At 61.5% G+C, this 27,936-nt stretch overlaps 1 protein-coding gene across 4 annotated transcripts; it reads right to left on the bottom strand.

The window, feature by feature from the left end:
- Positions 1-343: 343 nt before the first annotated feature.
- Positions 344-27,664, bottom strand: TEX264 (testis expressed 264, ER-phagy receptor). 4 transcript variants are annotated; one of them, XM_037128654.2, is made up of 6 exons: positions 27,560-27,664; positions 26,654-26,729; positions 24,235-24,526; positions 15,587-15,808; positions 4,200-4,368; positions 344-912 (listed from the first exon to the last, which is right to left on the bottom strand). In XM_037128654.2, exons 3-6 carry the CDS (start codon positions 24,490-24,492, stop codon positions 620-622), a joined length of 942 nt encoding a protein of 313 aa, XP_036984549.1. In that variant the 5' UTR covers positions 24,493-24,526; positions 26,654-26,729; positions 27,560-27,664; the 3' UTR covers positions 344-619. The 4 variants fall into 4 exon arrangements, with proteins under 4 accessions (XP_036984549.1, XP_036984551.1, XP_036984550.1 ...); XM_037128656.2 differs by having other exon boundaries at positions 27,549-27,636; XM_037128655.2 differs by lacking the exon at positions 27,560-27,664 and adding an exon at positions 27,343-27,535.
- Between the last annotated feature and the right edge of the window lie 272 nt (positions 27,665-27,936).

Here is a 27,936-nt window from a genome sequence, read left to right as displayed (position 1 = left end):
GGCCAGCAGGGCCCAGGCCCACTGCAGCCACAGACATAAGCGCATCCCCCGGAGGCAGACAAAGGCAGACAAAGGCAGGCCGAGAGTGCTCCACCCCCGGAGGGCGCCCTGTGCTCAGCTCTCCTGCAGCCTGAGGGAGCCTCTGGGCAACGGCAACAGAGGGGCAGCTGTCAATGGGGGCCACAGAGCGGGGCGTGGAGGGCTTCCAGAACCCCCGTCCATTCCCAGTCTGGGATGGCTGGCCCCTTTCCTTCGGCTTCTTGGGCCTACCCTCCTGCCCCCTGCTCCCAGACTCTGCACAGGGCTCCCCAGGGTGGAATGAAAAACAAATGCACAGCTCAAATCCAGGTGAAACAAGAAAATCTTTTGTTTTATTCTGGGTCCTGGAAGCTCCAATGTGAGTCTGAAAAGAGATGAACAGAGATGGCAGTCCCCAGCCCTCTGGCCCTAGGAGCCGAGAGGGTAGCTTGGAGAGGGCTTGGCTAGAGGCCACGGCAGTCGTCGAACGGAGGTCCCCTGAGACTCCTGGCTCCAGCCTGGGCCCGGAAGGTAGAAAAGGAGGGCTGAAGAGTCTGATCAGTTCCTAGAGACGGCACCAGAGAAGGCCGTGGGCTGTGGGTCACTCTTCGCCCTTCTCAGGGGTACTGAGCTCCCGGGCCCACTTGGGAGTCCCCAGGGACTCAGCCTCAGGGCTGAGCCTTGGCTCCCCCAGGGGTCCCTCGCCTTCCAGGTCCAGCTCCTCAAAGGATGAGCCACTGGTGCCTGACTCGCTGTAGCTGTGCTCACTGCGGTTGTCGCTGTCGTCCCAGCCGCGGCCGCTCACCCCAGGGGACAGTGTGGCAGCTGAAGTCTCCCGGCTGCCGGGACCCACCTCAAGGCTCACAGAGCTTCCTTCACTTGTCCTGTCAGCTCCTGGGCCGGGAAGAGGGGTGCAGGTTAGCTCAGACCCCCAAACCTCCTCTGGGGAGAGGATGGCGCTTTACCATGGGCCCAGAGTCTCAGCACGCACGGCATGCTCATGAATCATACAGCCAGCTCCGCTCAGGGGAGCTCTGTGCAGCTGCCCTCTGCCCTCTGCCCTCTGCCCTGGCCGCAGGCTGCAATGGCAGGGCGGAGGGAATGAGGAGGGAGGGGGAGGGCAGCCTGCTGTGCACGCGCTCCCCGCCCCAATCAGCCTTTGCTCCTGAGGGCCCACAAAGCCTACCCCACCCCACCAGTCCATTAAGGACCACTCAGCCCAGAGCTGAGACGCTGAGAGTAGAACAAAGAAACCCAAGCGGTGCCCCACCCCCACCCCATCTCAGGCTTGGACAGAGGTTTGTCCAGGCCAGCTCCTGCAGTCCATAAGGCGTGGGGATGGGAGAACGACCAGGAAGCCTACCCTCCCACCCCTGCCCCCCAGGGAGGGCTGGCAGGGAGCTGCCACAAGCTGAAAGTCAGCTGGCCCCTGCCTCTGGCCCTGGTGCCTGACCAGCAGGAGGCTGGAGCAGGAGTGGGACGGTTGCTCCTGAGAAACCACCCTCCCACCCCAGACACACCAAGCTGGGTGCTGGGACGATGCACCTTAAGGGCTCCCTTTCCCTCACCTGGTCACCCCGGTGGAGCCCTTCCCTACCCCCGCCACTGATGGGTCCTGGACCACAAAGCAGAAGGGGACCATGACAGCATGCTGCTGGCAGCCGGAGAGGCTGGAGGACCCCAAGAGCCCGAGACAAGGAACCAGACCCACCCCAGCCAGCTCCTCCCACAGCCACAGGTGCTCCAGGCAAGCGGTCTGCATCTGCCCTGATTAGGTGCATCCCTAGATTCATCTCCTGGGCTCAGAGGCATTGGCAGCAGTTGGGGGTGGCAAGCAGGGGCCAGGAGCTCAGGCCTGCTGAGTGCAGGCCTCCAGGTGGACAGCAGGCTGGTATGCCTCCTTGCCTGAGAGAGGGAGGGGCAGCTGTCCCACGTCACAGAAGGTGAGGGGTGGGACAACTTCCCCAGATCCCGTCTCCATAGTGATGAGGCCCCGAGCCAAGGGCAGCGGGGGACTGCTTGGCATTTGGACTTGGCCTGGAACTTTCACTGATACTCAGCTGGAGTATAAGGTAGGGGTGGGGGAATTTGGGGTCTGCTCCCCCAGATCCCTGGCCCCTGAGATGTCCTGTGGGCCCTGCTGGCAGAGGTGCTGTAAGGCCCGGAAGGTCCAGGCTCCAGACCCAGGGCTCTCTTTCTGCTGGGACCCCAGCGTGGCTGCCAGGGTGCAGGCATTTGAGAGGGAGCCTGGGCAATGCCCTGATTTAAGGTGGTTCCCTCTGACTCTGAGTCAGGGCTCTTGCCCCTCATTGGCTCCTGCCCCTCATTGGCTCCTTAAACTATGATCAGTGCCCCAGGGGCTGCAGGCCTGACAGGAGCAAAAGAGGGAACAGTGTCTCTCTGACCCCCATTCAATTGTCACATTCTCCCACCCACTGGCTCTCTGGAGACTCAGGTGTGGAGACCTCCCTCTCCTGGTGCCTGGGCTAGGAGTGGTCAGAGGAAGGAGCCCAGGGTGCCCTGTCAGGCCAGGGCCCAGCATGCTGGGAGGGGACAGCCCCTGGGGACATGTGGACATTTCTAGCAAAGGCGTACAAGGCAGGGAAGTGACACCCCCCCAAATCCCCAGGGCTGCTGGGCCATGGAGTGAAGCTGCAACCTTCACCCCAGCCCCCATTTCCTCCACTGCCCGCAGCCAGCGTGGAGATCAAATATTCATCGCCTTTCTGGAGCTGAATAATACATCAATGCAGTGACAGGCACAAGGCAGCAATCACCCCCTTTCGCCTCCCAGCCCCAGAGGGGCCCCGGTTCGGGGAGAGGCAGGGGCAGGCTGAGCCTTGGACAGCCGAGCACCCATTATGCAATGCCATGCAAGTGGCGTGCACCTGGTAGACAGACACCCAGAGTCCGCCCCGGCATCAGGGCAGAGCCTGTCAGAGGTGGGCAGACCCCTGGCCTCCACACCAGGGAGCGGGTGGGCGGGTAGGCGGGCTGGTGGGAGGACAGCCCGGGAGCTAGGGGCGTGGGAGCTTCAGCTGTAGCCAGCTGCGGTGGGTACCAAGCAGCCCTTCAGCACCCTGGCAGGTGGTGTTTGGGCGGGAGGCTGGGTGGGTGGGCGGGCCAAAGAGAGGGAGAGACAGTGGCAGGGGGTGGGGGCAAAGGAAGGTCAAGGTGCTCCCCCTTCCTGCCCTGGGGACTGCTTGGGCCTGCTGACCTTGGGCCACATCCTGTGCCCACAGTCAGGGCACTGAAGACTGTCTGGCAGGCACTCCAGGCGGTGGGAGCAGCGCCCCGTGGAGGTAATTAGGCGGCAGATGAAGCTAACTGTGTAGGACACAGCCCCCAGGGAGCGCAGACTGCCTTCCAGACCCCCCACCTCGGACAGCACATGCCTCTCCAGGGTGACCTTGTCACTGAAGCCTGGACGGAGAGTGGCAATCTCCTGAAGACGGGTTAGGAGGGACAGACACTCTCCTTCTGGCTCGTGCCACGCCCGCAGGGCAAAGACATGCAGTCCACATGAGGCTCCACAAGCATGGCTGAGAGTCGGGCCTCTGGGGCCAAGGGCCATCTGGGGCGTGGTCAGCAGCAGGCCCCCTCACCCCTGAGGACAGCTTGCGGTCACAAGAGGTCACGGCAAGAACTGGGCTGAGAGCAGGCAAGTGTGCTCTGGCGGGCACCAGGGGCAGGAAGGCTGGCTCTGGGGGCAGGGGTGGCACCGCTCTCCTGTCCCCCTGCACCCTCCCTGTCCGGGTGCTCCGTGCGGCCCCCATACTGAGGGACGGGACACCTTGTTCCCCTCCTTACCTTCCAGATCCGGGCCAATCCTATTTCCCACTGAGCCCCACCCACGGGATGCCTTTCTGAGCAGCCTCTGCCCCCGCCCACGAACACCCGGCTGTGTATGGTCTGTTTCCAAGGGCACGCCTGTGACAGCTGAAGGGAATCCAGGCGGAACCTGCGTATCTGTGTTGCGGGGGGTAACACATGTGAACCCACACCTCCACGACCCCTTGTGTCTGGGAACAGGCAGCTCTGCTTGTGGGTCCTGGGTGCACAGGTCTCCTCCCACCTTGGCCAAGCTCAGCCCGGACACCCGCAGTGCAGCCCCGCCTGGGAGGAGGCCCCTCCCTCGGCCACCCTGCAGGCCCACCTCGCTGCCCGCCCATCCTCCGCACCTGTGCTGTCTGTGTGGGCATCACTGGCCTCCACGGGTCCCCGGCTCCTCCGCTCAGTCCCCTTCACCTCAGGCACATAGAAGTCTCCCTGTCGAGCCAGTGGGCACATGAAGTAGATCTGGTCCTGCTGGTAGATCTCCAGCCGAGGGTGGGCACACAGCTTCCGCTCCTTGTCAGAGACGAGCAAAGGGTGGAATGAGCCGTACGTGGGCCGCTGGTCTGAGGGGTCCCGAGACCGGCTGCTGTTTACCCTTCCCAGCACCAGCTCTGCCTACAACCCCAACGTCCCTCATGCCCTGAACCCCTGCAGGGGAGGCACACAGAGCACCCTAAGGGCACAGCCCCTCACTCCAGGGGGATGGTGGTCCGAGGACCCAGGAGTCCTTCGGACAACCCCCTTGGGTAAGTGTTAGAACAACCCTGGGGCCCTGAGCCGTGTGGATTCCAGGGTTGGGCGTCATTTGGCAAGACAAAAGGTCACCGGCTCGGTTTTGAGGTCAGGCCACATGCCTGGGTGGCAGGTTCGGTCCCTGGTCAGGGCAGGTATGGGAGGCAATGATAGGTGTTTCTCTCTTATCCATGTGTCTCTTTCCCTCTCTTGCCCTCTCTCTAAAAATAAAAACATAAAATCTTAAAAAAGAAAAGAAAAGAAAAGAAAAGAAAAGAAAAGAAAAGAAAAGAAAAGAAAAGAAAAGAAAAGAAAGAAACCAGGAGCCCCAGCCAGGTGGCTCAGTTGGTTGGAGCGTCCTGTGCACCAAAAGTGTGTGGGTTCAATTCCCAGTCAGGCTGTGGGTTTGATCTCTGGTTGGAGCCTGTGCAGTAGGCAACTGATCAATGTTTCTTTCTCACATTGATATTTCTCTTTCTCTCTCTAAACATATCCTCGGGTGATGATTAAAACACAGCACCCGGGAGCCTGGCACTGCTCATCCTGCGCTCGCCAAGGACTGACAGGCTACCCGAGGTAGCACTTGGCCGCACTCGGTCGTGAGGCCTAATGCCTCGGGCTGCCCTGCCACGGGGGCCTTGAGCCAGGGTCTGACTGCCAACTTCCCACCCCGGGCTGCCTGGCCCGCACCTCCTCTCCGCAGCCCCACCCCAGACAATGCTGCCTGACCTCTCAGGCCTCCAGTCCTGCCCGGGCCCTGGCAGACGTGTTACTGACAGACCCTGGCCAGGGCCTCCAGGCCGGCGAAGCCCTCTCCCCCCACCCCCCACGAGTCCACATCTGCCCCAGCCTCTGAGATTCTCAGATGTGGTTGGTTCCCAGCCCTTTTCCCACCAGGGTCCAGAGTTTCAGCCAAGGGGAGGAGCCAGCCCTGAGGCTGGGGCGGGCACACAGGACAAGTAGATCTAACCCTGGACATTATGGGGCCCCAAGTGCTGGGACAGTCACTCCATTCCCCTCTGTCTGGTCTTCCTGGACCTGGAACCCAAGGCTCCCTATCCCCCAGTGTGGGCAGAGGGGGAACAGATATATGCCAGAACAGGGTCAAGTGCATCTTGCTCCCGAGCCTGCCCCCTTTCCTACAATGAAGCACAATTACCCACAAAGATGACTGCGCGGCCCTGGCCTGTCTCTGCTCACCCACCAACCTTCACAACGTGGCTATTTATAGCACCGGCTGGCTCTCGCCACGGGCTCTGAAATGGACCTTCCACTCAGCAGTAATGAGAGACTCAGCAGCAGTGGGGAGAAGCCACTCCTAGGCCCCACTCGTCTGCCTGTTTGGCTGAGCCTCGGTCGAGGAGCCCCTCCAGTTAAAGCAAGTACAGAGGGTGAGGGAGGCCATCTGGGGGAGCGGGGAAGAGGGGCGAGCCTGGAAGACCTCTCGAGTCAAGTGAGGGGGGGTGCTCTGGCCCAGGTCTCACGACAGCTAAGTCTCTGACTCCACCGGCCACTTTGGGCAGAGTGGGACCCCTGCCTGACACCTCCAGGGTCATGGAAGGAAGGTCGTTATTTTTCATTGTTGGGTGTCCACTCTTTTCTGCCCAGCTGGGTGCTCCCCAAGCCATCCGATGAGTCCATGGCCCCAGCTCCCCACACCTCTGAGCAGCCGATGGCTGCCTCCACCTCTCCACCTGCCCACACACACTCCCCAGCCCCAGTCCTTGGGAGGAGGCTGAGCGAGAACATGCCAGGAAGCAGGCACTCCCAGGACGTGGGACCCTTCTAATACCAGCATCCACAGAACCTGAGCCCCTCTCGGTGAAGCAGGCCGTGTCAGCAAGGCTGGGTGGCTCCCTGAAGGTCCAGGTCCTTCCCTGGTACCCAGAGGGAAGACAAGGGAAAAGGGCCCCGACACCAGGCAGCATGTGGCCTTTACCGGCACCCCCATGCTCTGGGCGTTCTGAGGGTCCACAGAAAAGGGCCTCAGTGGCCATCAGTTACCTGGTGGACCCATCTCTCAAGGTCTGCGGACTGCTGGCTTTTGGGGATGCTCCCAAGGAGCTTGTACTCCTCTAGAAATTCCAAGGACAACGGTGCCCTACCCCAGCCCGTGCCAACACCTGAGACGCGTAGCTTCCCTTCTGGAAGTGACAGGGATGACAGAGGGATGAGTGCTCTTTCCACCCTCCCCTCAGAGCTGGGCACCAGGGTGGGCAGCGCCAGGCAGCCAGCCCTAGCCACCTGCTCTGCCAGCCCCCTTGTTGGCAGGTGGGAGGCAGCTCTGTGGCTGCTCTGCGCATCTGCCTCCTCCCGGAGAGCCCGGCTCTGAAGTTGCCTGGCTGTGGACAGCCCTGTTGCCATGGAAACTGCATCCTCCATCCTTGCCATCGCCTTCATCTCAAAGCCATCGGGGAGAACAGAGGAACAGGGGAGACAGAGGAGGGAGAGGAAACTGTGGCCTGGCTACGCAGTCCCTCCTTCCCCGGCACCTCACAACTTCCCACACAGGGAGCACCAGCTGCCCAAGCCTGCCCCCAGGCCCCTGGAGGGGCGGCCTCCCACCCAGGCCCAGCCCAGCCCGGTCCAGTCCTACCCCCACCACCTGGAGGCCCTGGCACTTGGCACTCCCCTTTGGAGGAAGGAGTGGAGCTAATTAAAATCTCATTGACGGCTCAGCCCTAAATCACTTTAACACTTGCTGGGTCCTGTCAGAATATGTTCAGGGGCATGAAGGCAAAGGCACGAACTTCCAACCCAGGCCCATAGCGAGGAATGAGCTTAGGGATGTCTCTGCAGCCTCTCCTGGGAGACCCCTCTCCATTCTCTGCCCACTGGGGATGGGTGGAGGGGCAGGGGCAGGACTAGCCAAATGCCCTGTCCCTACGGGACCAGGTACAGAGGACAAGGCCTTTCCCTCCCAGCCAGGCACAGCCTCTGAGGACAGAGGGGCCAGCGCTCAGGCCCTGGCTGCCCAGCAGGAGCTGTGGCCCGGGGAGCATGTCCACGAGTTGGTAAATATTGGACAATCAGTGAAAGAAGACAAGGGCAGCTGCCTCTCCCTCAGCTGGCCCCAGGGAGCCCTCGGAGAGCACACTGCCCAGAGCAGAGGACACCAGGTCAACGCCACACTGGGCTGGTCCTGTGGGGGGAGGGGCCTGAAGTCCCCCCAGCCCTGGGCCCACCCCTCCCCACGGTCCAGACAGCCAGAGGCTCAAGGAAGTGTCACTGGGACAGGGAAACCTGCTCTGGCCACCTGATTAGGCCACAACCCAGGGCAACTCTCCCACACACAGGCTTAAGGGGAAGGGGACCACAAGGTGGGACAGACACAGCCGTCCACAATCCCCCCCATCCAACAGAACGAGGTCCACTCACAGGGCCAAGGTGCCGCCAGGAGCCGCAAGAAACCACAAGAAACGGGCTCAGGTGTTCTACCCGAGTCACACCTCCAAGGCTTCCCTCCTACCTGGGCCTCCCACAGGCAGAAATGGGGGGGCACATGACCCCACTGGTCACGCAGGGGTTTCCAGGGGAACTCAGGCACCAGCACTCCCCACCCACACCAGCCCACTCCGCAGGAGAGCGGGCAGACAGGGAAAAGAGCAGCGCGCACAGGTGCCCCTGCCCCAGCTACTCTGGGGGTGTGCCACACCCTTCCTTCTTGCCTCATGGGGTGCTCATCCCCTGGGTGGGGGGAAGCATTTGGCCCATGCAGCTCGGGGTTCTAGTAAAAAGGCTAACCTGGCATGCTGAGCCGAGGATCCCCCCAGTTCTTACTGAATTGGGGGAGGGGTGGTGGGAGAGAGGGGAACCGCCTGGACTACCCCCATGTGGGTGTCTGCCTCAGCTAGGGCTGGGCCCTGGCGAGGACTGGCCCCGGTGAGGACTGCGGGTGGATCCAATTCCCAGGCTGCTTCAATGCCAGGCCTGCATGGAGCAAAGTGACCTCCAGTCCCCAAAAGGAGGCAGCAATGGATGCAGGCCAAGGACTGGACCACACACCTCTGCCCAGGGAAGGCTGAGAGCTCTCCCCAAACACAGCCCCTCACCTCCCACCTCACTGGGGTGAGGGGCACTGGCCCTCCCCATTCAGCCTGAGCTGCCCGGTCCTGCTTGTCCCTCCACGCCAGGGCAGACAGCTGGGCAGCTGCACGGCCAGCACACAGCTGTCACATGCCCCCCAAGGTGGCGGCATCTCTGCAGTGGGTGAAGTGAGGCTTGTTCATTTTTAATTACACAGACACTGCCGTGTACCGCCTGTGCACAGCAGTCCCTGCCAGTGGGGGCTCAGGCCCCAGGAGCCCCTCTGGCAGCTGGTCTGCATGGCACTTGAGAGGCGATGTGAAGCGATGGGAGAGGTGCAGCAGGGCCGCCTGGGGAACGCGGCACTCTGCTATCAGTGAGCCAGGAGCTTCTGTTGACTAGCCTCTTCCTGGCTCCCTCTCGTCCACACCGGGCCTCCAGACAGTCGTGGCCCAGCGTGCACACCTGCAGGGGAGCTGCAGCAAGACTGGTGAGCACCCTCCCCTCAAGCAGCGGGAGGGCCGGAAGCTCTGCAAATGACAGGCCAAGGGGACGGGGAGGGAGAGGGGGCTGCTGGGGAGGGCACAGAGAGGGCAGGAAGGCGCCCACAGCCTTGCATGAGCTGACAGGAGGGTGGCTTCTCTCTGGATCTTGGTCCCCCCAACAATAAAAGATCAAAACTGAGGATTAGCATTACTTAAAGATATGGCAATTGTGTAGCTGAAAAACCAAAAGAGAATCAACAGAGGAAACCACCACAAACACTGAGGTCACAAAATTAACAGCAGCACAGGGCATTTTTCTGTGCACTAGTCAGACAGTCAGGAACGTGATGGAAGGAGCAGCAGAAGGCCCCCTTGGGTCCGGGTCTGGCCCCGGCCGACTGGGGGCCCCCTGAGCAGCAGAGGAGCGGGGCCTGGGCAGGAGTCTGGGGAAGGGGAGGTGTGAGAGAGCAGGCGGCAGGCATCGCTGCACAGGCACCGGGCCTGCTGCGCCTGCTGCTGCCACTGCCTGAAGACGTTTCATTTTCACCTCGGAGCCGGCAGCCATGCAATTTACACCTCTGCTCAGATCCCTGTGATCCCAGCCCGGCTCCCTGGGCGGCCCATGAGGGGGCCTTGGAGGAGCAGGGAGGGTGACTGCCTCTAAGCAGGCCCTTCAGTGCACCAGTACCTGCGTGGCCCGAGAAGCCCCCATGCTGCACCACCCCAGGAGCTTGAATGCCAACCCACCTGCCTCTCAGCTCTGCTCTGCCTCCCCAAGCCCGTGGGGAGCAGCCCTTGGGGCACTGGGGCTCTGTCCTGGCCTCCCACCACTCTCCCTTCCACATGTCTCCCTGCCAGGACCAGCTGCTCTCTGCAACCTGGGGCCTCAATGGGACGACCCTACAAAATGCTGCTGACTGATGTCCCAGAGCAGGCAGGCTGCTCAGTGCAGACAGGCCGTGAGGCCAGGCCCCTGGGAGCCAGAGGAACCAGAAAGAGCCAGTGGGCAAGGTAGGGAGGGCGATGCAGGAGGGAGGTGTCCCACCTCAGACTGGCGCCTCCGACCCCGGCCCTCCAGGGGAGCCCTCCTCATCATAACCAGACAGCCGGCCTCTCCTGGTCTGAGGGCTCTGCTGAGGGCAGAGCTGCTCTGCAGGGCAAGCCCCCTCCTCGGAATCTCCCCTCCTCTTTCCCAGAACCTCAAGCTTTCGAACAGTAACAGAATTTTCCCTGGCAAGTCCCATCTGCCCGGGGAGGAAGGCCGCCTCTGGACGGGTGGCAGCCCAGCCCCACAGCACCACCCAGAAAAGCCTCAGCCCCCGGGGTCCTGTGGGGCTGCCAAGCTACCATACCCGAGCTGGTATTTCAAGAGCAGTGGCGCCCACGCCCGCCCCAGCAAAGGCTGGCTTTGTGCTCTCAGTCCTGATGCAGGGGGTTGGGGAGGCACGAAGCCAGAGAGGCTGAGGAGCGGTTCCAGGGCCCAGGCCAGCGGTGGGCGAAGCCTGGCCTCCCGTGGGTCCCCCCCCCGTCGTCTCCACATGCAAGGGCATGGTGGGAGGAGGGGTCCCCTCCAAGCTTGGGGTATATGGGAGTAGAGAAGCAGTGCTACTCCCGGTGAACTTCCGTTTCCCCCCTTCAGTTCTGCCGTGGCCTCTGGCTCTCCCTCTCCGCTTCCCTCAAGCCCGTTCCGAAGCCCAGACTGGACCTGCCACTCATCTGCTCAGACTCACCAGTGGCGCCCGAGAGCCTACAGGATACAGCCTTGTTTCTTGGGCCCAAACTCTTGCTCCTGCCCTGCACTCAAGCCAGGGTGGACACACAGAACTTACCCTGCCCTCCCACCTGGAGAACACTGCCCATCCTTCAATCTCAGGCCAAGTGCCCCACCCCAAGGTCGCTTTGCCTTTCCCAGTAAAGCCATCCTATCCGTCCCTACCCACCACCCTGCCCCCTGGCATGGCTAAGCCCTGTGGCTGGGGGCTCAACGTCGAAAGAATTCTGGGGGCTTGCCACTCAGCCCCAAGCCCTGGTGCTGCTGAGAACGCCCTCCTCCTGGGACAGGGCAGGCTGACGGGCAGGTGGCAGCACTGGCGAGTAAGCTGGCCCCGGAGCCCCAGGGCAGGGATCTGGGGATGCGGTTGTCTCCACCTCACTCAGGGCGAGGACAGGAGGCCCAGGGGGGCACCTGCAGCAGCTGCTTCCTGTGCCTGGGGCAGCCGCCAAGCCCTCCTCGACGAGTGCCTGCCGGGCACACGGGCAGCCAGGCTCTCCCTGCCCTTGCTCTTGGCACTGGCCGCTGTTGCCCGGACAGGGGCCAGCACCCCGCTGGGACAGCATGGCCCTGGCAGTGGGTGTCCAGGCGAGAATGCCCCCCACTGGACGTAGAATCAGGGCCATCTCTCCCTCTGTGTCTGTCGCCTTTGCGGAGCTCCTCGGGGATGCTCCAAGCTTTGTCTTCCATCCAGGAGGCCCCTCCCGAGACTTCAGGGCAGCCGTTCACTCCTCTAAACAGAAGCTCAGACAGCGACACCCAGAGGCAGAGCCGCTCTGGTGATAGCAGGTCAGGGTCTGAGTGCAGCCCCTCATCCCTGGCTTCCAGCCAAGGGGCCACCTTAGCACAGCCTGGGGCTCCTGCTTAGAGCAGACTGGGAAACATGGTCTGGGCTCCCTGGCTACTTTCAACCCCTGGCAGGACAACCCCCATCCATCCAGCTGCCCCTCCTGGTTGCTCATTCGACATTTGCTGATTATCTTGTTGGGTGCCATGATGAACTGAGGTGAGTGGTACTTAGTAGAGAGAATACTTAGCAAAGTCTGTAGCAGGCGGGGGGGTGCTGGGTGAGTGGCGCTGTGCTCAACTGAATACTTGATATGCAAAGATAGAGCCCGTGAGATCTGTCTGCTGGCTCACAACACTCCCCTGCCCCCAGTTCTGTGGAGAAAGAGCCAACATCTGACCTCCAGGGCCCTTCCTAGCCCACCAGCGTCCACTTACACCAGGCCCTGTGCACCCTCACATACAGGAGAAGATGCCCAGACGTCACCAGGACCCTCTCCCTGAAAACTCCCGGAAAGCAGAGGTTCTGGGGAAGGTGGGTTTTATGCAGAAGACAACAGTCTGCTGACAAAAAGTCAGGCACAGGGGGTACTGGCTGCCAGTGTCACACTGTCCTCAACCTCCCCCAACACTTGCCACAGACAGACATGAGCCAGGTACAGAGCCCGGGGGCTGCTCACACACCATCCCACACACAGGATCCCTGGGCTCCTCACCCTGTCCTGGCTGCTCCACAGGCCAGACCTTCTCATCAGGACTGGCCCCCTGCGGTGAATTTGAGGGCCTTTTCTATTGCTCTGGGCTGACATCTGGGCCAGGGGCTGCCGCACAGACCGCACCGCTGGGATGCAGCTGCCCTTCCAGAATCCCCACAGGGGCTTGACAAATGGTTCTCTTTGGGTCCCTCACAGTGACCCCCAAGACCTTCGCTGTCCCAGAAGACCAATCCTATCCCAGGTGCAGGCCCTTCTGCAACTGCCAGGGGTCTCAGACCTTTCCCTGCCACACCTCCCCGCCCCCGAAACAGAAAGCCAAGGCTGCTCACTCCCTGTGCAGCCCCTCCACAGCGGAGCCAGCCTCGGAGCCAGAGAGAAGGAGCCAGGTGGAGCCAGGTGGAGGAAAAGAAGGGCGTGCCTGTACACACACACACACACACACACACACACACACGTGCATGTGCAAGCAGATGAAGGCAGCTGGCTGTCAGGGCTGGGAGTCAGAGGAGCCCAGAGTCTCATTTGCAGCCTCCTTTCTCAGGTCCCAGGGCGGCAGGGCTGAGGGCAGGTGTGGGAGGAGGCTTCTAGTCTCTTCTGTCTGTTGCCCGGGCTGAGAGAGGTACAGAGCCACCCTCTGTCCATTGCAGGCTGAGACCAAAAGCAGAGCCAGCCCCTTCCTCATCTGTCACCTGGCTTTGTTCCCCAAGATGCCAGGTTAGGCTAAACACATGGGCAAAGAGACCCCCACCTCTAGCACCCAGCAAAGCACCTGGGCCACCCCCCCCGGGTGGGCAGCCTGGCATCTCTCTCCCAGTTGGTGGCCAGGCCCCGTGTGCCACACAGATAACCCTGGAGAAGACCTCTGCCCTCCCCACCACCCCTGGCCACGCCGTCTCGGGCCAGGAAAGAGGATGGCACTCCCCCGCCCCTGCCCCCACCCCAGGAGAGTCAAGCTGGAGCACAGCTGACCAGGGGCGGTGGGAGGAGGGGGGGGGAGGAAGGGCTTTCATCAAAGAGGTGACGTCAAAACCAGGCCACTTGTGAAGCTGTCAGGGGCCGGGAAATTTGGACAAAGGTGTCTAAAAATAGACACCCTGGAGCCAGAAAAGGCTTTGGGGGCTGAGTTGCTCACCACCACACCACATGGCACGCATGCTGTTCGGAGGTCTGGAACCCAGAAAGCCTCTTCCCGGGGCGCCCCTCTGGACTGGCCCGTGGAGGGAGGGAGACACATGAAACTGGAGGCGTCACACCCAGCCCTTCCCTGGGTGAGCTGGGCGAGCCCCCTGCACCCCCAGGAGACACACTGACAGCCCTGGGCACTGAGGCCTCCCTCTCTGCCCTCACAACCAGCCAGCCCCCACCCCTTGCCCCATCTGCCCCTCGGCCTCAGCACCCACACACCGAAGCACCCACAACCCTGCCAGCACCCTCTGGCTCCCCTCAGCCTCCCTGTGCTGCTGCCCGACTACGCCAGCAGCCCTCCTGCTGCTTCTCTTCCTGACCTTGACCACCGAGGCCACGGCTGCAGACCCAGGGCCCCACTTACTCACTCCCAGTCCTGATGCTGGACTCTTGTGCCCCTGAGCCAGGGCCTCTCTGGGCTCCCATGTCCATCACCAAGGCCCTGTCCCTTTGCCCAAGCTGCTTGGGAACAACGTACAAGCTGCTAGAGCTCACATTCCCACTGACTTTCTTCTGTGCTGTAACCCAGCCACGCTGGCCCCACCCTCTGCGCAGCCTGTGCTGCCCCAGGGCGTCCCTTGGACAAGTGCTGCCGGCAGGTTCCTGGCCTTAAACATGCCCACCAGCCCTGCCCTCTCTGAGCTCCAGACTGCTCCCCCAACACAGCCCATAGTGCCGGCTGCCCCCTGAACCATGAACCCCCAGCTCTCCAGACTCTGTACAGCACCACCACACATGCGCCCCTCTGCCCAGGCCACAGGGGGCCCAGGCCTGGGACTCCTCCCACTCCTTCCCTCCCCAACATCCAGCCCACCCAAAGTCCATGTGTTACCCCCACCCCCAAAGAGATGGTAGATCTCCACCCTTTTGCCTCTCTACAGCCACAGTCTCAGTCTAAGCCCACCCACGCTAGTACTCACGGCAGCCCCAATGACCCTTGACTGGCCCCTGGCCCGGGGCCAGGACGGCCTGTTCGGCATGGCTTGGCTCAGGTCCTGTCACTCTCCTGCTGAAACACCGGGGTGACCTCACTGATGTCAGATCAGACCCACGCTCTCCCTCTGCTCTGCTTGGAACCCCTGCGCCCCTCCCGAGGGCTCTTCCAGGGCCTGCCCAAGAGGGCGCTCCTCCAAGGGCCTGTCCCTGACCCTCAATCCAAGCTGTGCCCAAGCCTGGCTCACCCGGTTCTCTCCTGGCACGAGTCCCGTCCTTGCCTGACGTGTGTGACCTGCCCTCACGCCTCACGGTGAACGACCCCTCACGCACCACATCTCACACCATGTCCAGCACAGCACCCCACACCCAGACATTCGGTCCACACAGCTGAGTACAGGAGACTGAATGGTCACTTCGAAGCCAAACTGGGGTCACTGCCCTTGGGGTCACCCAAGTTCACAAAATGTTTTAGAGAAAGAGAGGTGCAGAACAAGAAAAGTCAAAAAGGAAATCTCTGTGAGCAGAGAGCCCATCAGATCCCCAGGCAGCTGGTCCTCCTGCTCCTCAGAGCAGTCAGTCTGTGGCACTGCCCACTCGGATCGGGGGGCGGAAGGGCACGAGGCCTGACGCTGCCACCCCGGCCTGGGCTCAGGACCCAGGTACATGAGCCCGTGCAGAGCCAGGACCACAGCCGCCACATGCACACTGGGGGCCCACCAGCCGCTGGGAGCCTCAGGCCCTTGCTCTGCAGGCCTCTAGCACAGGGGGGCAGGGGGGCTGTCCATCTATCTGAGTCTGGAGTGGGGGCCGAGCCACGTCTCTGGTCCGAGCCAAAGCTGAACTGATTAGGCTGGGTTTCTGAACACGCGCCCTATGCCTGCATGAGAAGCTCCAGGGCCCACGCTCCCGTCTCCAGCCTCTGGCAGAGGCGCCGGCGGCTGCTGCCCATCCTCTGAGCCCCACAGGCACTTGTCCCACAAGAGCCCTGTGCAGCCTCCCAACAGCACCTCTCCCTCCCAGCCTGCTAAGCCCTCCCTGGCTGCATCCTCCCGCTCCCCGACACACACACACACACACACACACGCCTGGCTCACCTTGATGTAGGTGTCCAAGGCAGGATGAACACGGCGGGTAGCCAGCCAGATGGACAGGGCACTGGTGTAGGGGAAAGTGGCTGTGACCACATGGCTGGGTGCTGGGAAGGAGAACACTTTGAAGCCAAATTTCTGATAGAGCTGGAGGAGCTCTGGGCGGGGCGACTCCTCGCCTTCACTCAGAATGCTGCCCACTGCGCAGCGGCGCCTCTCGGGGGACACCTGCGAGGAAGAACGGGGTGTCTGTGTTAGGCAGAGGAAGGAGGCCCTCCAACCTCCTGCCTCCGGGGTTCTGTGCTGGCTCTCGGACCTGGTGGAACTGCCCACCCCAGACAGCAGAAAGCTGCCACTCTGGTGGCAGCTGCCACTCTGGTGGGGCCTCCCCATGGGCTCGGCCTGGGGTGCCCTGGTGCAGGGCTCCCCCATCCCTTCATTCATTCCTCTAACAACACACCAAGCCCCAGGCTGCCTGCACTGGGGCTGTAGGATAGAAGGTTGGGCTGAACCCTGGTTTGGGGAGGAAACCGTGAGAGGTCCTCTTCCCCATGCCCCAGGCAGGTCTGCCACCATCACCCAGGCCTCCTGACCACCCCTCCAGCCCGCACCCCACCCCAGGCCCTGCCCCTTCCCAGCTAAGCCAGAGACACAGGGTCCTTCCTGATCTCTCTGGATCCCTACAACTTGCGCTGCACTCTGCTCCCCTCCCTCCCCTGGCTCCCACAAAGCCCACCGGGTGGGGTGCCTCTGTGAGTCCCCAACATTTCCTAGGCCTGACCCCAGGCCTTTGAAGCCCAGCACCTGCTGCTCCTCCCAGTGGCAAGGGGCCCCAGTGGGTCTCACCTCCTGCCACCTGAGTCTGCACCAGCCCTTGGGCTGGGCCCCCAGAGGTACATGCTCCCGAATCAGAGTCACTGCAGACTTCAGTCCCGGACCTCCCTCCACGCCTGGACGCAGGGCCGACTGACCCTACACTGAAACCTCCTCTGTCCTCCCCTCAGCCCCCCTCACAGTGGAGTGGAGTCATTTTCACCAGTTCTTGCCTCTGCCCTTCCTCTGGCCTCTTTCAAGCCCCATCGACAGTCCCCTGGGCGTTTCTCAGCCCTGCTCTGCTCTTCACCCTGGCCATCCTAGACCTGTCCTCGGTGCTCCCCTCGCCTGGCACCTGGGCCCTGACTCCAGGCTCTCACCTGCATGCAGTCCCTGGGGTCACCCCAGCTTTCTGTGACTCTGGTCCCTTGCTGCCCCCTGAAAATCTTACGTCATTAAGCCTAGTTCAGGGCTTTAGTTGCCGGCAACATGGTACAGCGGTCAGAACCTCAACTCCTGGGAAAAGGCAGGTCCCGAGTCCTATGATTCTGGACCCCTCCCTTGGTTTCACGGAGTTCCTTGACACCCTTAGAGCACTGCCATATTCAATACTTTGCATGAGGCCTCTGCCTGGCCTGGGGACCACAAATGACCCCCGGCCTAGAATGCTCATCCACCCAAAGCTCTGAACACATAGCTCCTCCCTGCCCGTCCTTCATGTTCAAACATGCTCTTGGGGACCGTGTTAGGATGGCTCAGTGGCACCCCACCCCCAACACTGCGCTGTAACTCCTTCCCACAGGAAGTCAGCCTTGCAGCGAGGCCACTTCTCTGGCCTAAACGTGCCTCCTACCCGGCCAGAGGTGATGCAGTTCCACCTGTTGTCTCTAGATGGTGCCACTGCCTCACTCACGATGGACGACTTGGGGAAAGCCCCAAAGGCAGGTGGTTCTCACAGGGTCAGTACCAGCTGCAAAGCGCATCTTCACCTTCCTGACCCTAGCAACCTGGGCTGTACAACATAGGTGACATGCAATATGGATGGAAGGTCACTTCCTTTCCTCTCAACCAGGGCTGGGGTCCGAGGGTGTTTCCAGGGATGGATCACTCAGCAGTTCAACACCCTCCTCAGTCCCTAGGAGGCACCAGAAGACCGGTGACAATCCAGTTTACAACTCTCATGGCTCCCAGTTCACCCCTAGGATGAAAGCCCTGAGCCCAGCATGCCACGGCCTCTTCAGTGGCTCACCTGCCACTCTGCTTCTGCATCCCCAGGCTGGGTCTGAGTGGCAGAGGGAGGGACAAGCCAAAGCTCTGGCCCAGTCCGCTGGGCTGGCCATCTCTGCCACCACACCCCCCGCACAGGCCCACGAGGCAGTATCTGCAGCTCTCCAAACATGCCCTGCCCTGCTGAGCTTCCTGCCTTTGCGTAAGCTACTTCCTCTGCTGGAATGTCCTCCCTCAACCTACTCAGAGTCCCTTCTACCTGGGAAACTTCTGCCCACCTGGTAAGAGTCAGCTCACCTCTCCTCCTCAAAGCCTTCAATGGCCCCCCACCCAGCAGCCCTGCCTCTCCGACACCACAGGCCCACAGGGAGCAGGCTCTGGGCTGCACTGTCACTGATGCCCCCCCCCCACTGGAGGCCTCCGGCAGAAAGCCCAGGACCTTGCACACATGGGGTGTCCTTGTGACGTGCTCCGAGACAGTCCGTGTATGGGTAGATGCACACACACACACCTACCCTGGGGGCGAGCCTCCCCCGCCCCCTGCCTGGAGAGGGGAGGAGCTGCTGTCATAGAACAGGGGAGTAACTAACTAGGAGCTAGGCTCTAAGATCTGAGAGGTGTTTGGAGACCAGGTGATCCCTTCCTGCCTGAGCATCCTCTCAAGTCCACAAGAAGGGACACTTCCTGTGCCCTCCGCTGCTCTGGCCAGTGACAAGGGGGCATCCTAAGAGGTTGCTCAGCAAGCTTCCCTCCAGCTAAGCAGCCCCATACCAAGCTGGAGCTGGGAGGAAGCTGAACCAGACACCCTCAAGAAAATGAGACAGGCCAAGCTGGTCTGGGAGCAGAGGAAGGCTCTCCTGGGAACCTTCAGGGGAGTGGCCCACTGAGGCTGTAAAGGACCTGGAAGGTGGGAATGTTCTGCTGGCTAGAAACGCCCGCCCCCCCCATCTGAGTTTAATGCAACTTCTTTACTGGGGCCTGGCCTTAGGAGGTCAGCCTGGGCCTCCCAATGCCACCTGCCTGCTCCCTCCGCCCCCACCCCCAGGGCAGCCGATTCTCTGGGTACCCGTGTGCAGAGAAGCTGGACCAGCACTAGCACCAGCAACGAGCCGCACCAGGGAGACTGGCAGTGGTGACCCACCACAACTCTGGGCGAGGGCAGTCTCGCTCAGAGCCTGCCCTCAAGCGAGAACACCGGAGGGACCCCTCCTTGGGGCTGGGAGGCCCCGAGTCTGAGAACCACAGGTGAGACGGGGAGTGCACGCTGAGGTCCTGACTGGGGTCCAGCACTGCCAGGTGCCAGTTGGCCCCACCGCCCCTTCTGGAGAGGCCTTTCAGGACCCTGCTGACCCCACTGAGAGGCCACAGTGAAGAGGGTCCCTGTGTGGTCAAGACCTCACTGCATCTGGAAAGTAGACAAGACCCACTATCTTCCAAGAACCAGAAAGGGAAAACGGTGTCTGCCAGCACAGACCAAACCCAAGGTCCTGGGTTCAGCAGACGTGGCCAGCCTAACCAGCCCAGAGCTGCCCACGGTACGACGGGCAGGGTAGTGCCTGTCACTTGCACAGGTGCCCCTGGGGAGCACTTGCACAGACTGACTGATGCTCCTGGGTCCTGCAGGCCAAACCTTGTTGAGCAACTGGGGCCCAAAGGCACAGTGGGGCATGCTAGCGTCAGGGCGCAGGCAGTGCGGACCCCAGGCTGGAGGAGGGCCCTGTGCTTTAGGCAGGGGAGAGGGGTCAACAGGATGCCCACCTCCAAAGGTGGGTCCAGGTGCTTTCTGGAAGCTCCCACCTAGTGGTCTCCCAGCCTCCTTTTTTCACCCCCAAGTGTAACCCTAGCCCTAGCTGGGACCTGACAAGGTGCCCACCACCCACCCCAGTCGCTGCCGCCTGTGCATCAGCTCACTATCCAGATAGCACTGAGCAGTAAGCACTGCTACTAACTGTTTCTGAGACCCAGAGAGCAAAGTTATTCAGCAAAGGGTGCAGAGCAAGGCAGTGATGGAGTCAGGATTCAAACCCAGGCAGATCGGCTCCAGACCTGTGCCAAACAGCCCACGGCCACTTGGGAGCCCCAGAAATGGGCCCAGGCTAAGAATGGGAAGGCACAGTGCCCTCTCCCTATGCTGTGCCCCTTCATGGCCTAGGCAACCTTCAGGGCACCAGGCCAGGCGCAGGGTTCCTGAAAGTACAACATCCCAGGAAGCACAAGGCCCTATGAAGCTGAGTGGATTCCAGGAGTGCTAAGCATCTGTTAGGGGCTGGGTCTCATCCTCAGCGTCTAGTCCCCCTAAAAACCAAAAGCCCTGAGGTAGGGATTCTCACACCAAGTGATGCCTTGATTCAAACCCAAAGTCCTCTCGTCTTGGACCTCACCTCTCTTTCCTCCTGAGGGCAGCTCGCTGGGCAGAGAGGGACTTGCCCTTCCAGGGCTGCCCCACACAGCGAACTGGCTGCAGAGCAAAGGCCCACCTTCCACCTGAAGATCAACGAGGCAGAGGGGATGGCTGGAGGGGAGGGGGTGGCCAAGCCCTTGGGCACAACAGCCCAGCCCATGCTCCACCGGTACTGCAGGGTCCAACCTGCGAAATCCTACTCCCTCACTGCTTCCCAGGCTCCACACAACATCAGGGCCTCTGGGAAGGGCAGGGGCCCCCATGCCCCACTCACAGAAATTCTGACAGGCCTGGGCAGAACTCTTGCCAGTCCTGTCCCCTACTGATTAGGGAGCCCCAGGCTGCCTCTCAGTGGCCTGGGGAAGACAGGAGCGTCCGTGGTAGTCTCGTTGCAAATGGCAGAACCCAAGCACTGCCAGCTCCCCCTGCCCACTGATGCCCAAGGCCGATACCCCCTCGTAGGCCCCCACCAGGTACTGAGCCAGCCGCCCCGCCCTGCATGTCTCAGACAGGCTCCCCACGAGGGCAGGCAGGCCGATTGCTTAAGCCCCAAACACAGCAGCGGAGGTGGCAGCAGCAGAGGGTGTGGCCGGAGGTGGAGGGCCAGGCTGGCAAATAGGACAGACCAATAGACATGGTGACAGCAGCCCAGCCACTAGGGCCTGTCCACAGGCCAGAGCTGCAGGGTCGAGGGAGGCACTCAGGGTCCTTCCAGCTCCTCCTCCCTCTCCTGTACCTAAGACATCCAGCCAGGCTGAGGGCACAGAACATATGACCCTATTCTAGCTACACAGGGACAGTGCTCACACTATGAGGCACTGCCGGGGTCTGTCCATGTCCTGCCACGTGCTCCTCCCCTCCCCGTCTCCCCCCCACCAGGGCCCTCAGGGGTGGAGAGGAGCATCTTCCTCCTGCTCCATAAGAACCATGTGCTCCGACCTTGCAGCCTCCTCCCACCAAGAACTCCAGGACATGGGGCTGACTGACATACAAGCAATAACCTACCTATCCACCTACCTATATCTAGGGTACAGGGGCTCAAGCAGCCTCCAATGGGAGCGTGTCCACAGCCATTGCCACGATCTTGCCTCAATGGTGCCTTTCCTGAGTCACTTCCTGTGCACACAGCTGGCCCAGGTGAGGCCTCACCGGGCCTTTCTCAGGAAGTAGCCTCGACCTGGCCAGCTGAGCTAGGAGCTGAGGCTAGGGGTGTGCCCACTCATGGGGCGAGCAGGTCCATAGCAGGTGGCCAGCTCTCTGCTGGTCACTCACTGCTCTACTGGCTGAGGCTGAAAGGGCCTCACTGCCTTCCACACTCACAGAGATGCAGCTGCTGGCTCCCACTGTGCAGAGCTGGGGAGGGGAGAGAATAGGGGAGGTTCCAACAACTCATCCGATAGCCCATCCCTTCCTTCGTGAACCACAGTGTGGCCCCATGTGGCCACTGCTGGGGGTGGCAGCCTTGGGAGCACCAGGCCTGGCTTCTCAGGCTCCCTCAGGCCTGAATGGGGCCTCTCCCCCCTGGCACCCCCATACTGAGAGCTGGGGTCTAAGGGCTGGGCTCCTCGGTTTGCACAGGGCCCCAGGATCCAGCACAGAGAGGTGCAGGTATTCACCGGACAGAAACAAACATGAACGTGTGAACTGTGTGACATGGGGACCCCACTCCTGCTATCTGACCTGCTGGCCCTTCCTCCAGGGGCCTCACGGAGGATGGCCATGGCCACCGGGAGGGCCAGGCAGGGAGTGTGCTGGCCAGCTCCCAGAGTGGGCGGCAGTAAGCATTCCTGACACATCCAGGGGTTCAGGGTGTGACCCAACTCTGAATGGGGACACAGGTGTCTTCCGGAGTGACCCAGAACCCGGAGGGACAGGATCAGAGGGGCCACGTTTACCTACTCAGCCACCCTCTGTGTGGCCAAGCGTCCACGGCCAGGCCCTGAGTTCAGGCCTGGGTCACCAGCACTCAGCCGAACCCGCCCGCACACCTCAGCAGCTTGAGTGTCTTTTCCCCCCTTTTTGTCGTGGCTGTTAAATGTCCATGGAGAAGCAGGTGCGGGTGAGGGCCTCATCCATGTCACTTAATTTAACCCTGGCCGGCCTACCGATGAAGCAGGCATTTTAACACTACCCTGCAGATGAGGAACTGGAGGCTCGGTGAGGTGATATGCCCAAACTCACACAGCAGGACAGTGCAGAGACAGGTCCAGAACCCCAAAATGCCGGCCTTGAGGTTGCAGGCCCAGGCTGAACTCGCAGCCATGGTCCCCAAACTGGCACCCCAGTCAGGCCTGCCTAGCCAACCCTGGTGGCCCACAGGCTCTGTGAGAGCTCCCCGTGCCGGGGTTCTTCCATCTCACTTTTCCCTGGACCAGCCTCCAGCACCGACCCCCATCCTCCCCGGGGCACCCATCGCCTTTTGCGTCCAGGAATTAGCACCTCCAACCCATGAGGCTACATGCTGCTTTGGGACCGGGACCAGGCAGACTGACCGGCGAGGAACAAAGAGGCTGTGAGGATGTTCCTCCCTCTCCCTGAGCCTTTCAGAGGACTCCAACTGGGCAGGTGTGGCAGGAGGGGCAGGGACTTACACAGGAGACCCCCACGGGGCGGTGTGTCGGGTGTCATGTCCAGGAGCTTCCCACAAGCCTGCCCCATCTCACTGGGGTCCCAGGGCTTTTGACCCTTAGTGCTGTCTCCCAGCCATGTGACCTCAAAACCTTGATGTCTATTATCCCTCAGACAGGCGACATCACCTCTCACAGGTCCCCGTCCAATATCATCAACGGCCTCTCTGCCTCATGTCCCGCCCTCCTCCACCTGCCATCCAGGCAGCTTCCTGAACAGCAGGTACCAATTGTGCTGCACCTTCCCTCCCAACCTGCTGTACCTCCCACTGCCTGGCCCTGTGACCCTTCTACCTCATTCTCCACCCACTGAAGGGCCCCTGGCCACACTTCTCCTGTTGCCCTGTATCTGCAGGCTTTGGCTGCTGAGGTTCCCTTAGCCAGGAGGCCCTCCTGGGCACAGCAAAATTCTGCTCGTGGCAGAAAGCCCAGCTGAGATCTATCTTGGAGCCTCCCCAGCAGACCTGCGGCGCCCTCCTCCAAACCCGCAGCTCAGAGTTCTGTGGGCACTGAGCAGGGCACCTCGCTGGAGACGCATCTGTGTGGGGCTGACTTGCCAACCACAGGAAGCTTCCTGAGGGTGGGGCCACGTCTGCTCCTCTCCAGAGTGCAGGTGTCAAGCAGCACCCAGCACAGAGAGGCAGTCAGCACACCCATTTGGACGGAATGCCCCAGGGAGGCCTGATCAGGAGACAATGGGTAGGCTAGAGGCCTTGCCCACGTGAGCTCACCAGGTGAGGACACCAGAGCCAGGGATTCCAAATGCCTGGTTTGCCAAGGCTCAAGGCTGGAGGCTGAAGAACCCTTTGCAGAGCTGCCAGCCCGTGCAGCTGAGGGCAGCACCGCCCAGGGCATGGCAAGAGGCCACATTGGTGAGCCCTGACTCACTACAGGTCGTAAGTCCCACCAGACGCCCACAGGTGCCAGTGATGCTGGGTTGGTTTCTGAGCCCAGCATCTCAGACATTCTGGGCAGCTTACTTGGCTCCACTTGCCTCCCGAGGCCTCCTCCAAGCCAGGCAGCTTGACGTCCAAAGTAATGCCTGACAACTGGGCCAGGGATCGCAGATTGGCTGGAGGGCTGGGACTCCAAGTCTCATGCCCAGGGCCTCCGCTCTCAGCCCTGGGGAAGCTGCCACCGCAGCAGAGCGCCGAGCGAGGGAAGGCACTGAGGTAACATGCTATGGCCCCAAACACAGGGCAGGATCCAAAAGGCCTGGGCTCAGAGCACTGGCTTCATATGGGGATGGAAGAGGGAGGGACGAGGAGAGGAGGCAGGATGCCAAAGCCCAGGCAGAGGCTAGGGACTCACAGTGGTCTGGTCCCCTGCACTCAGAGGTCCTTGGGTAGCCCTGACCCAGGGGGATCAGACCTGAGCGAGGAGCAAACCAGCACATACTCCTACAAGGGAACAGAAGCCCAGGCTACGCCGGGAGGGAGCTTAGAGTTCAGAGAAGAGGTGGTTTGCAGGGCCAGCTCAGGTTTTCCCACCACTTCTTTAGAAACCCAAATGCCCCTAACCCAACAAGTCCTGCCCCATGTCCACCCAAGGGGCAGAAGTACAGCCCGGGCCAGAGGGCTCCTTACCAGGTGTGGGTTGTCGTAGTAGACGGCGATGGAGCGCAGTCTGGGGCAGACACTGTAGCTCTCCGTGAAAAGCCGCCCCGTCTCACTGTAAGGCCCCACGTGGAACTTGTAGGCCACAGTGACGTTGCGGATGGGGGGTGAGCCGGCACTCACTGCCACCCCAGCCAGCAGGCCCGAGTGCCTGGCAAAGGCCAGCAGCGTCAGCAGCAGCAGCAGAGCCAGGCCCCCAATGAGGCCTAGGAGTAGCAGTTCCGACATGGCTCTGTGCCCCCAACGCCGCACCCCAAGGCAGCTGCAAAGGAGACAGGAGAGATGGGAGGCTGGTAGCCTGCCCTGACCAAGGTGCCCACCTGCCCGCCAGCCAGTTCTGGCCCAACCTCAGCCCTGCCCTGGGTGCTCTGACCCAGGAGGAGTGGCCAGAGGTGTTTACACACAGAGTGACCTAGAAGGGATCTACAAAGGATGACTGAAGCCACAGGCCTCCTTATTTCTTAACCACAATAACTGAGGCTCTCAGAGCTGCTCTGCCAGTCTGCTGGCAGCCTTCATCCCACCTAGGGAAACTGAGTCATGGAGGGTACAAGAGTGAGTCAGCCAGGGACAGATTCCCAGCCCTGACCAGCTTCCCCTGGGATGGACCAGCTGTCAGTTTGCCCCCCCTCCACCCCTCCCTCTCTTCCTTCCCAGAGCTAAGGCCCACACCTGCCCAGCCTCCCCAAGCCTGGAGGACCGCTGCCAGGGGAGGACAAGCCAGTGCCAGAGGACACACACTCACCGACAAGCTGGGAGACACCAGGGGGAAGCAAAACACCGGGGAGAAATGTGCTGGAGGAAGAGACTCACAGGAAACTCTCCTGGGCTAAGCACATGTGGCCCCAGGAGTCTTGCTATCCAGCAACCTCACCCACCCAGAAGCAGAGGAGACCAGACCAAAACAGGAACAAAGTCCAGCGCTACACTTCCCAGACTGGAGCCACTTCATCCCACTTTTTCAGCCCATAGAATAGACAGCGAGAAGGAGAGAGAGGCTGCTCGAAGTGGAGACACAACAGGGGGAGAAGTAACTTACTCATTCCGGGCCTGAGTGTCTCATCCCGGCAGGGGTGAGACGCGGCTGTCTAAGGCAGGGGGCTGGCCTGAGGGCGGAGGGACTGCACCTGGGGTCCACTTGCTGGCTGGCCCCTTCCCACCCCAACAGCTCCAGGTGTGTTGAATTCAGTCGTGGTTTTGATCTCTTCACCCCACCTCCTGCTCTAGGCAGTTCCAGAAAAGCATCCTTTTTCCCTTTTGTGTGTGTCGTTTACCTCTCAAGTCTGTGTCCTCCCCACTGGCCTTTCCTGTTCCTCCTATTCATACAGTACAAAGAATAAAGACATGCATTTCTGGGGTGGGGGGGGTGGGGGAGAAGCAGCAGCAGCAGCAGCAGCAGCAGCAGCAAAGACACTACCCAGGAACAGGCCCAGGGACACAACACAAGACAGAAGCTGGTGGGCTGAGCCCTTGGGGCAGAGCCTGGGGCAGAGGCTGACCCTCACTTGGAGGGCTGGGGTGGGAGCCCAGGAGAAGCCTGTTTAAAAAGAAGGGGGAGCATAGGACCCCAACTATTTAAAATGTAAAAGTTTTGGGAGCTGAAGGTCAACACTTCAGCCTGGTGGAAAACTTCGCCCTATGGAGTCATTTGTTCCATGTGGGTCCTGTGCGTTGAAATTTTTTTGCCAAAATACTCTCTTTGGAGACAATGTGCACACAGCGGTGCTGGACGCTGAGGTGTCTCCCGGCCTTTGCCCCACCGTGTCCCTGCCCCAGTACCTTTGACTGGACTCACTCCCTGCCTTCGCTTAGTTTCACTCCTATTTCCTCCCATGATGATGATGACGATGATGATGAGGAGGACGATGATGGCTCTCTCATTAAGGACTGACTACATTCCACACATCGTCTAAACGCTGAAATGCAGCTACTTCATTCGTCCTCAGAACAAGGCAGATACGGGTCAGGAAGCAAGTGGTTTGAAGTTGAGACTAGCCCAAGGTCACGCAGGTCCTGAGCAGACATGACCAACATGCAGGCAAAGGGAACCCAGGGAGTCTGATCCCAGGCCCCCCTTTCCTCTTTCTCTCTCCTCCCTCATGACAGGGTTTTGAGAAAAGCCCACATGTTGCACCCCATTGGACTTCTCTGAAGTCAGGGCTCCCAGCTGGAAGCTCTGGGTGTCTAGGTCTCCCAGATGCCTGGGGAGTGACCTGCCCTCTCTCTGATCTGCCAGTCTGGGATGCACACTCCCTGTCCCCTCAAAGGAACCTAGCTCCCGTCTTTCTCTTCCTCTCATCCCAAGTCTCAGGAAAGGGGGGAAATAAAGCTGAGGGCTCAGAGCTCCCCCATACTCAACAGTGAGGGGAAGAGGGCTGGGGCAGCTCACCTGAAAAGCCAGGCTCACTTTTAGCAACTCATGGTGTTCAGGGCAGCAGGGACTAGGTGTTCCAAGTGCTCCAGCGCTGGGGGCGGAAAAAAGACAAACACTGAGCCGGGCACTTGCCCCCCTCCCCGGGCCTCTATAAGAACTGCCTCTCATCACAAGGTCGCCCCCTCACCACATCCTCATTCCCCTTGGGGAAATCAAAAGCCAAACTCGGCCTCACCAAGGCAGCTCTTCAGCCCTGATCTTAGACAGTCCTCTTCTTCCAGGAGGGCTCTAGCTACCACACCTGGCCCCGGAACAGCCCCTACTGCTGACCATGGGCACGCGAGGCGCCCTCTCGAGCCTCCGGGGCGGTCGCCTCCAGCTGGTCCCTCGAGCGTCAGGGCGGCAGTCTCGCTGGCTTCCTGGAGCCGCTCACGTGCGGCAGGCTGGCCCTTAAAGGGCCCCGCGACAAGCACCAGCGGGGAGGGGACACCGCCTCCCAGCCCGGACTCCCACCCCTGCTAAGGCGCCGTCCATTCACCCAGTCCCTTTCTCTTCAGCCAAGATAGCAACTTCAGGGACGCTAAAGTTTGCAGCCCGGCTTGAGGCACGGCCTCAGGGGACGGGGGCGGAGTTAAAGTGCAGCTCCGCCTCCGTTCCCCGCACCCTACCCCTCCGTCTCAATTGCCCCGGGACCAGCCACGCACCCGTGGCCGAGGCCGGAGGAAGCCGGGGGTGGTAGGGCTGGTCCAACGTTCAGGCCCTCGGACCCGGTCGGGGCAAGTGGCGGGCGGGTCGAGATGCAAAGAGAAGCCTGGGCCGCGGGGGACCCTGAGGCCGCGCCTGGGCGGACAGAGTCCCCAGACACTCGGGGCGCGTGAGGCTGTCCCGGCAGGTACGCTTCTCCTCCGACCCGGCCCTCACCTCCGCGGCTACCCGCCGGGGACGCCAACTCGCGCAGGCGGCTCCGGGTCAGTCTCGGAGCCTGCGCGCACCCGGCGCACGCTCGCCCCGCCCCCTCTCGCGGCGGGACGTGGCCGAGGTTGTGGGCGCGTGCGCGGGACCCAAAAGGCGCGGCCTGCCCCGCCCCGTCTCCATGGCAACGAGTGTGCGTCTATTTTTCCCGCCCCCCGCCCCCGCCAGCTGTCAGGGGCAGACCCCACCAGGCACCTTCCTGCTTCCCACCCACTTCTGGAATGAGGACCCCCTGGCATCTGGGTTGGCAAGAGCACCACGACTGCACAGCCCTGGCGTGAAGGACGGTCCACCTGACGGCCGGCGAGGGAGAGCCAGGCTGGGGT

This window comes from Artibeus jamaicensis, unplaced genomic scaffold, assembly GCF_021234435.1.
Source record: "Artibeus jamaicensis isolate MK-2021 breed Jamaican fruit bat unplaced genomic scaffold, CSHL_Jam_final contig_519, whole genome shotgun sequence".
Classification (NCBI taxonomy): Eukaryota; Metazoa; Chordata; class Mammalia; order Chiroptera; family Phyllostomidae; genus Artibeus; species Artibeus jamaicensis.
Note: the sequence above shows the minus strand (reverse complement) of the source record. Positions and strands in the feature narration are given on the sequence as shown.

Excerpts from the sequence above, each read along its gene's own strand:
- TEX264 (XM_037128654.2), bottom strand. The coding sequence starts at position 24,492 with ATGTCGGAACTGCTACTCCTAGGCCTCATTGGGGGCCTGGCTCTGCTG. Across the intron at positions 4,369-15,586 it reads CCTTGGACACCTACATCAAG|GAGCGGAAGCTGTGTGCCCA; the intron begins GTGAGCCAGGCG and ends GTCTCTGACAAG. Across the intron at positions 913-4,199 it reads TGCCCACACAGACAGCACAG|GAGCTGACAGGACAAGTGAA; the intron begins GTGCGGAGGATG and ends TTCCCGGCCCAG.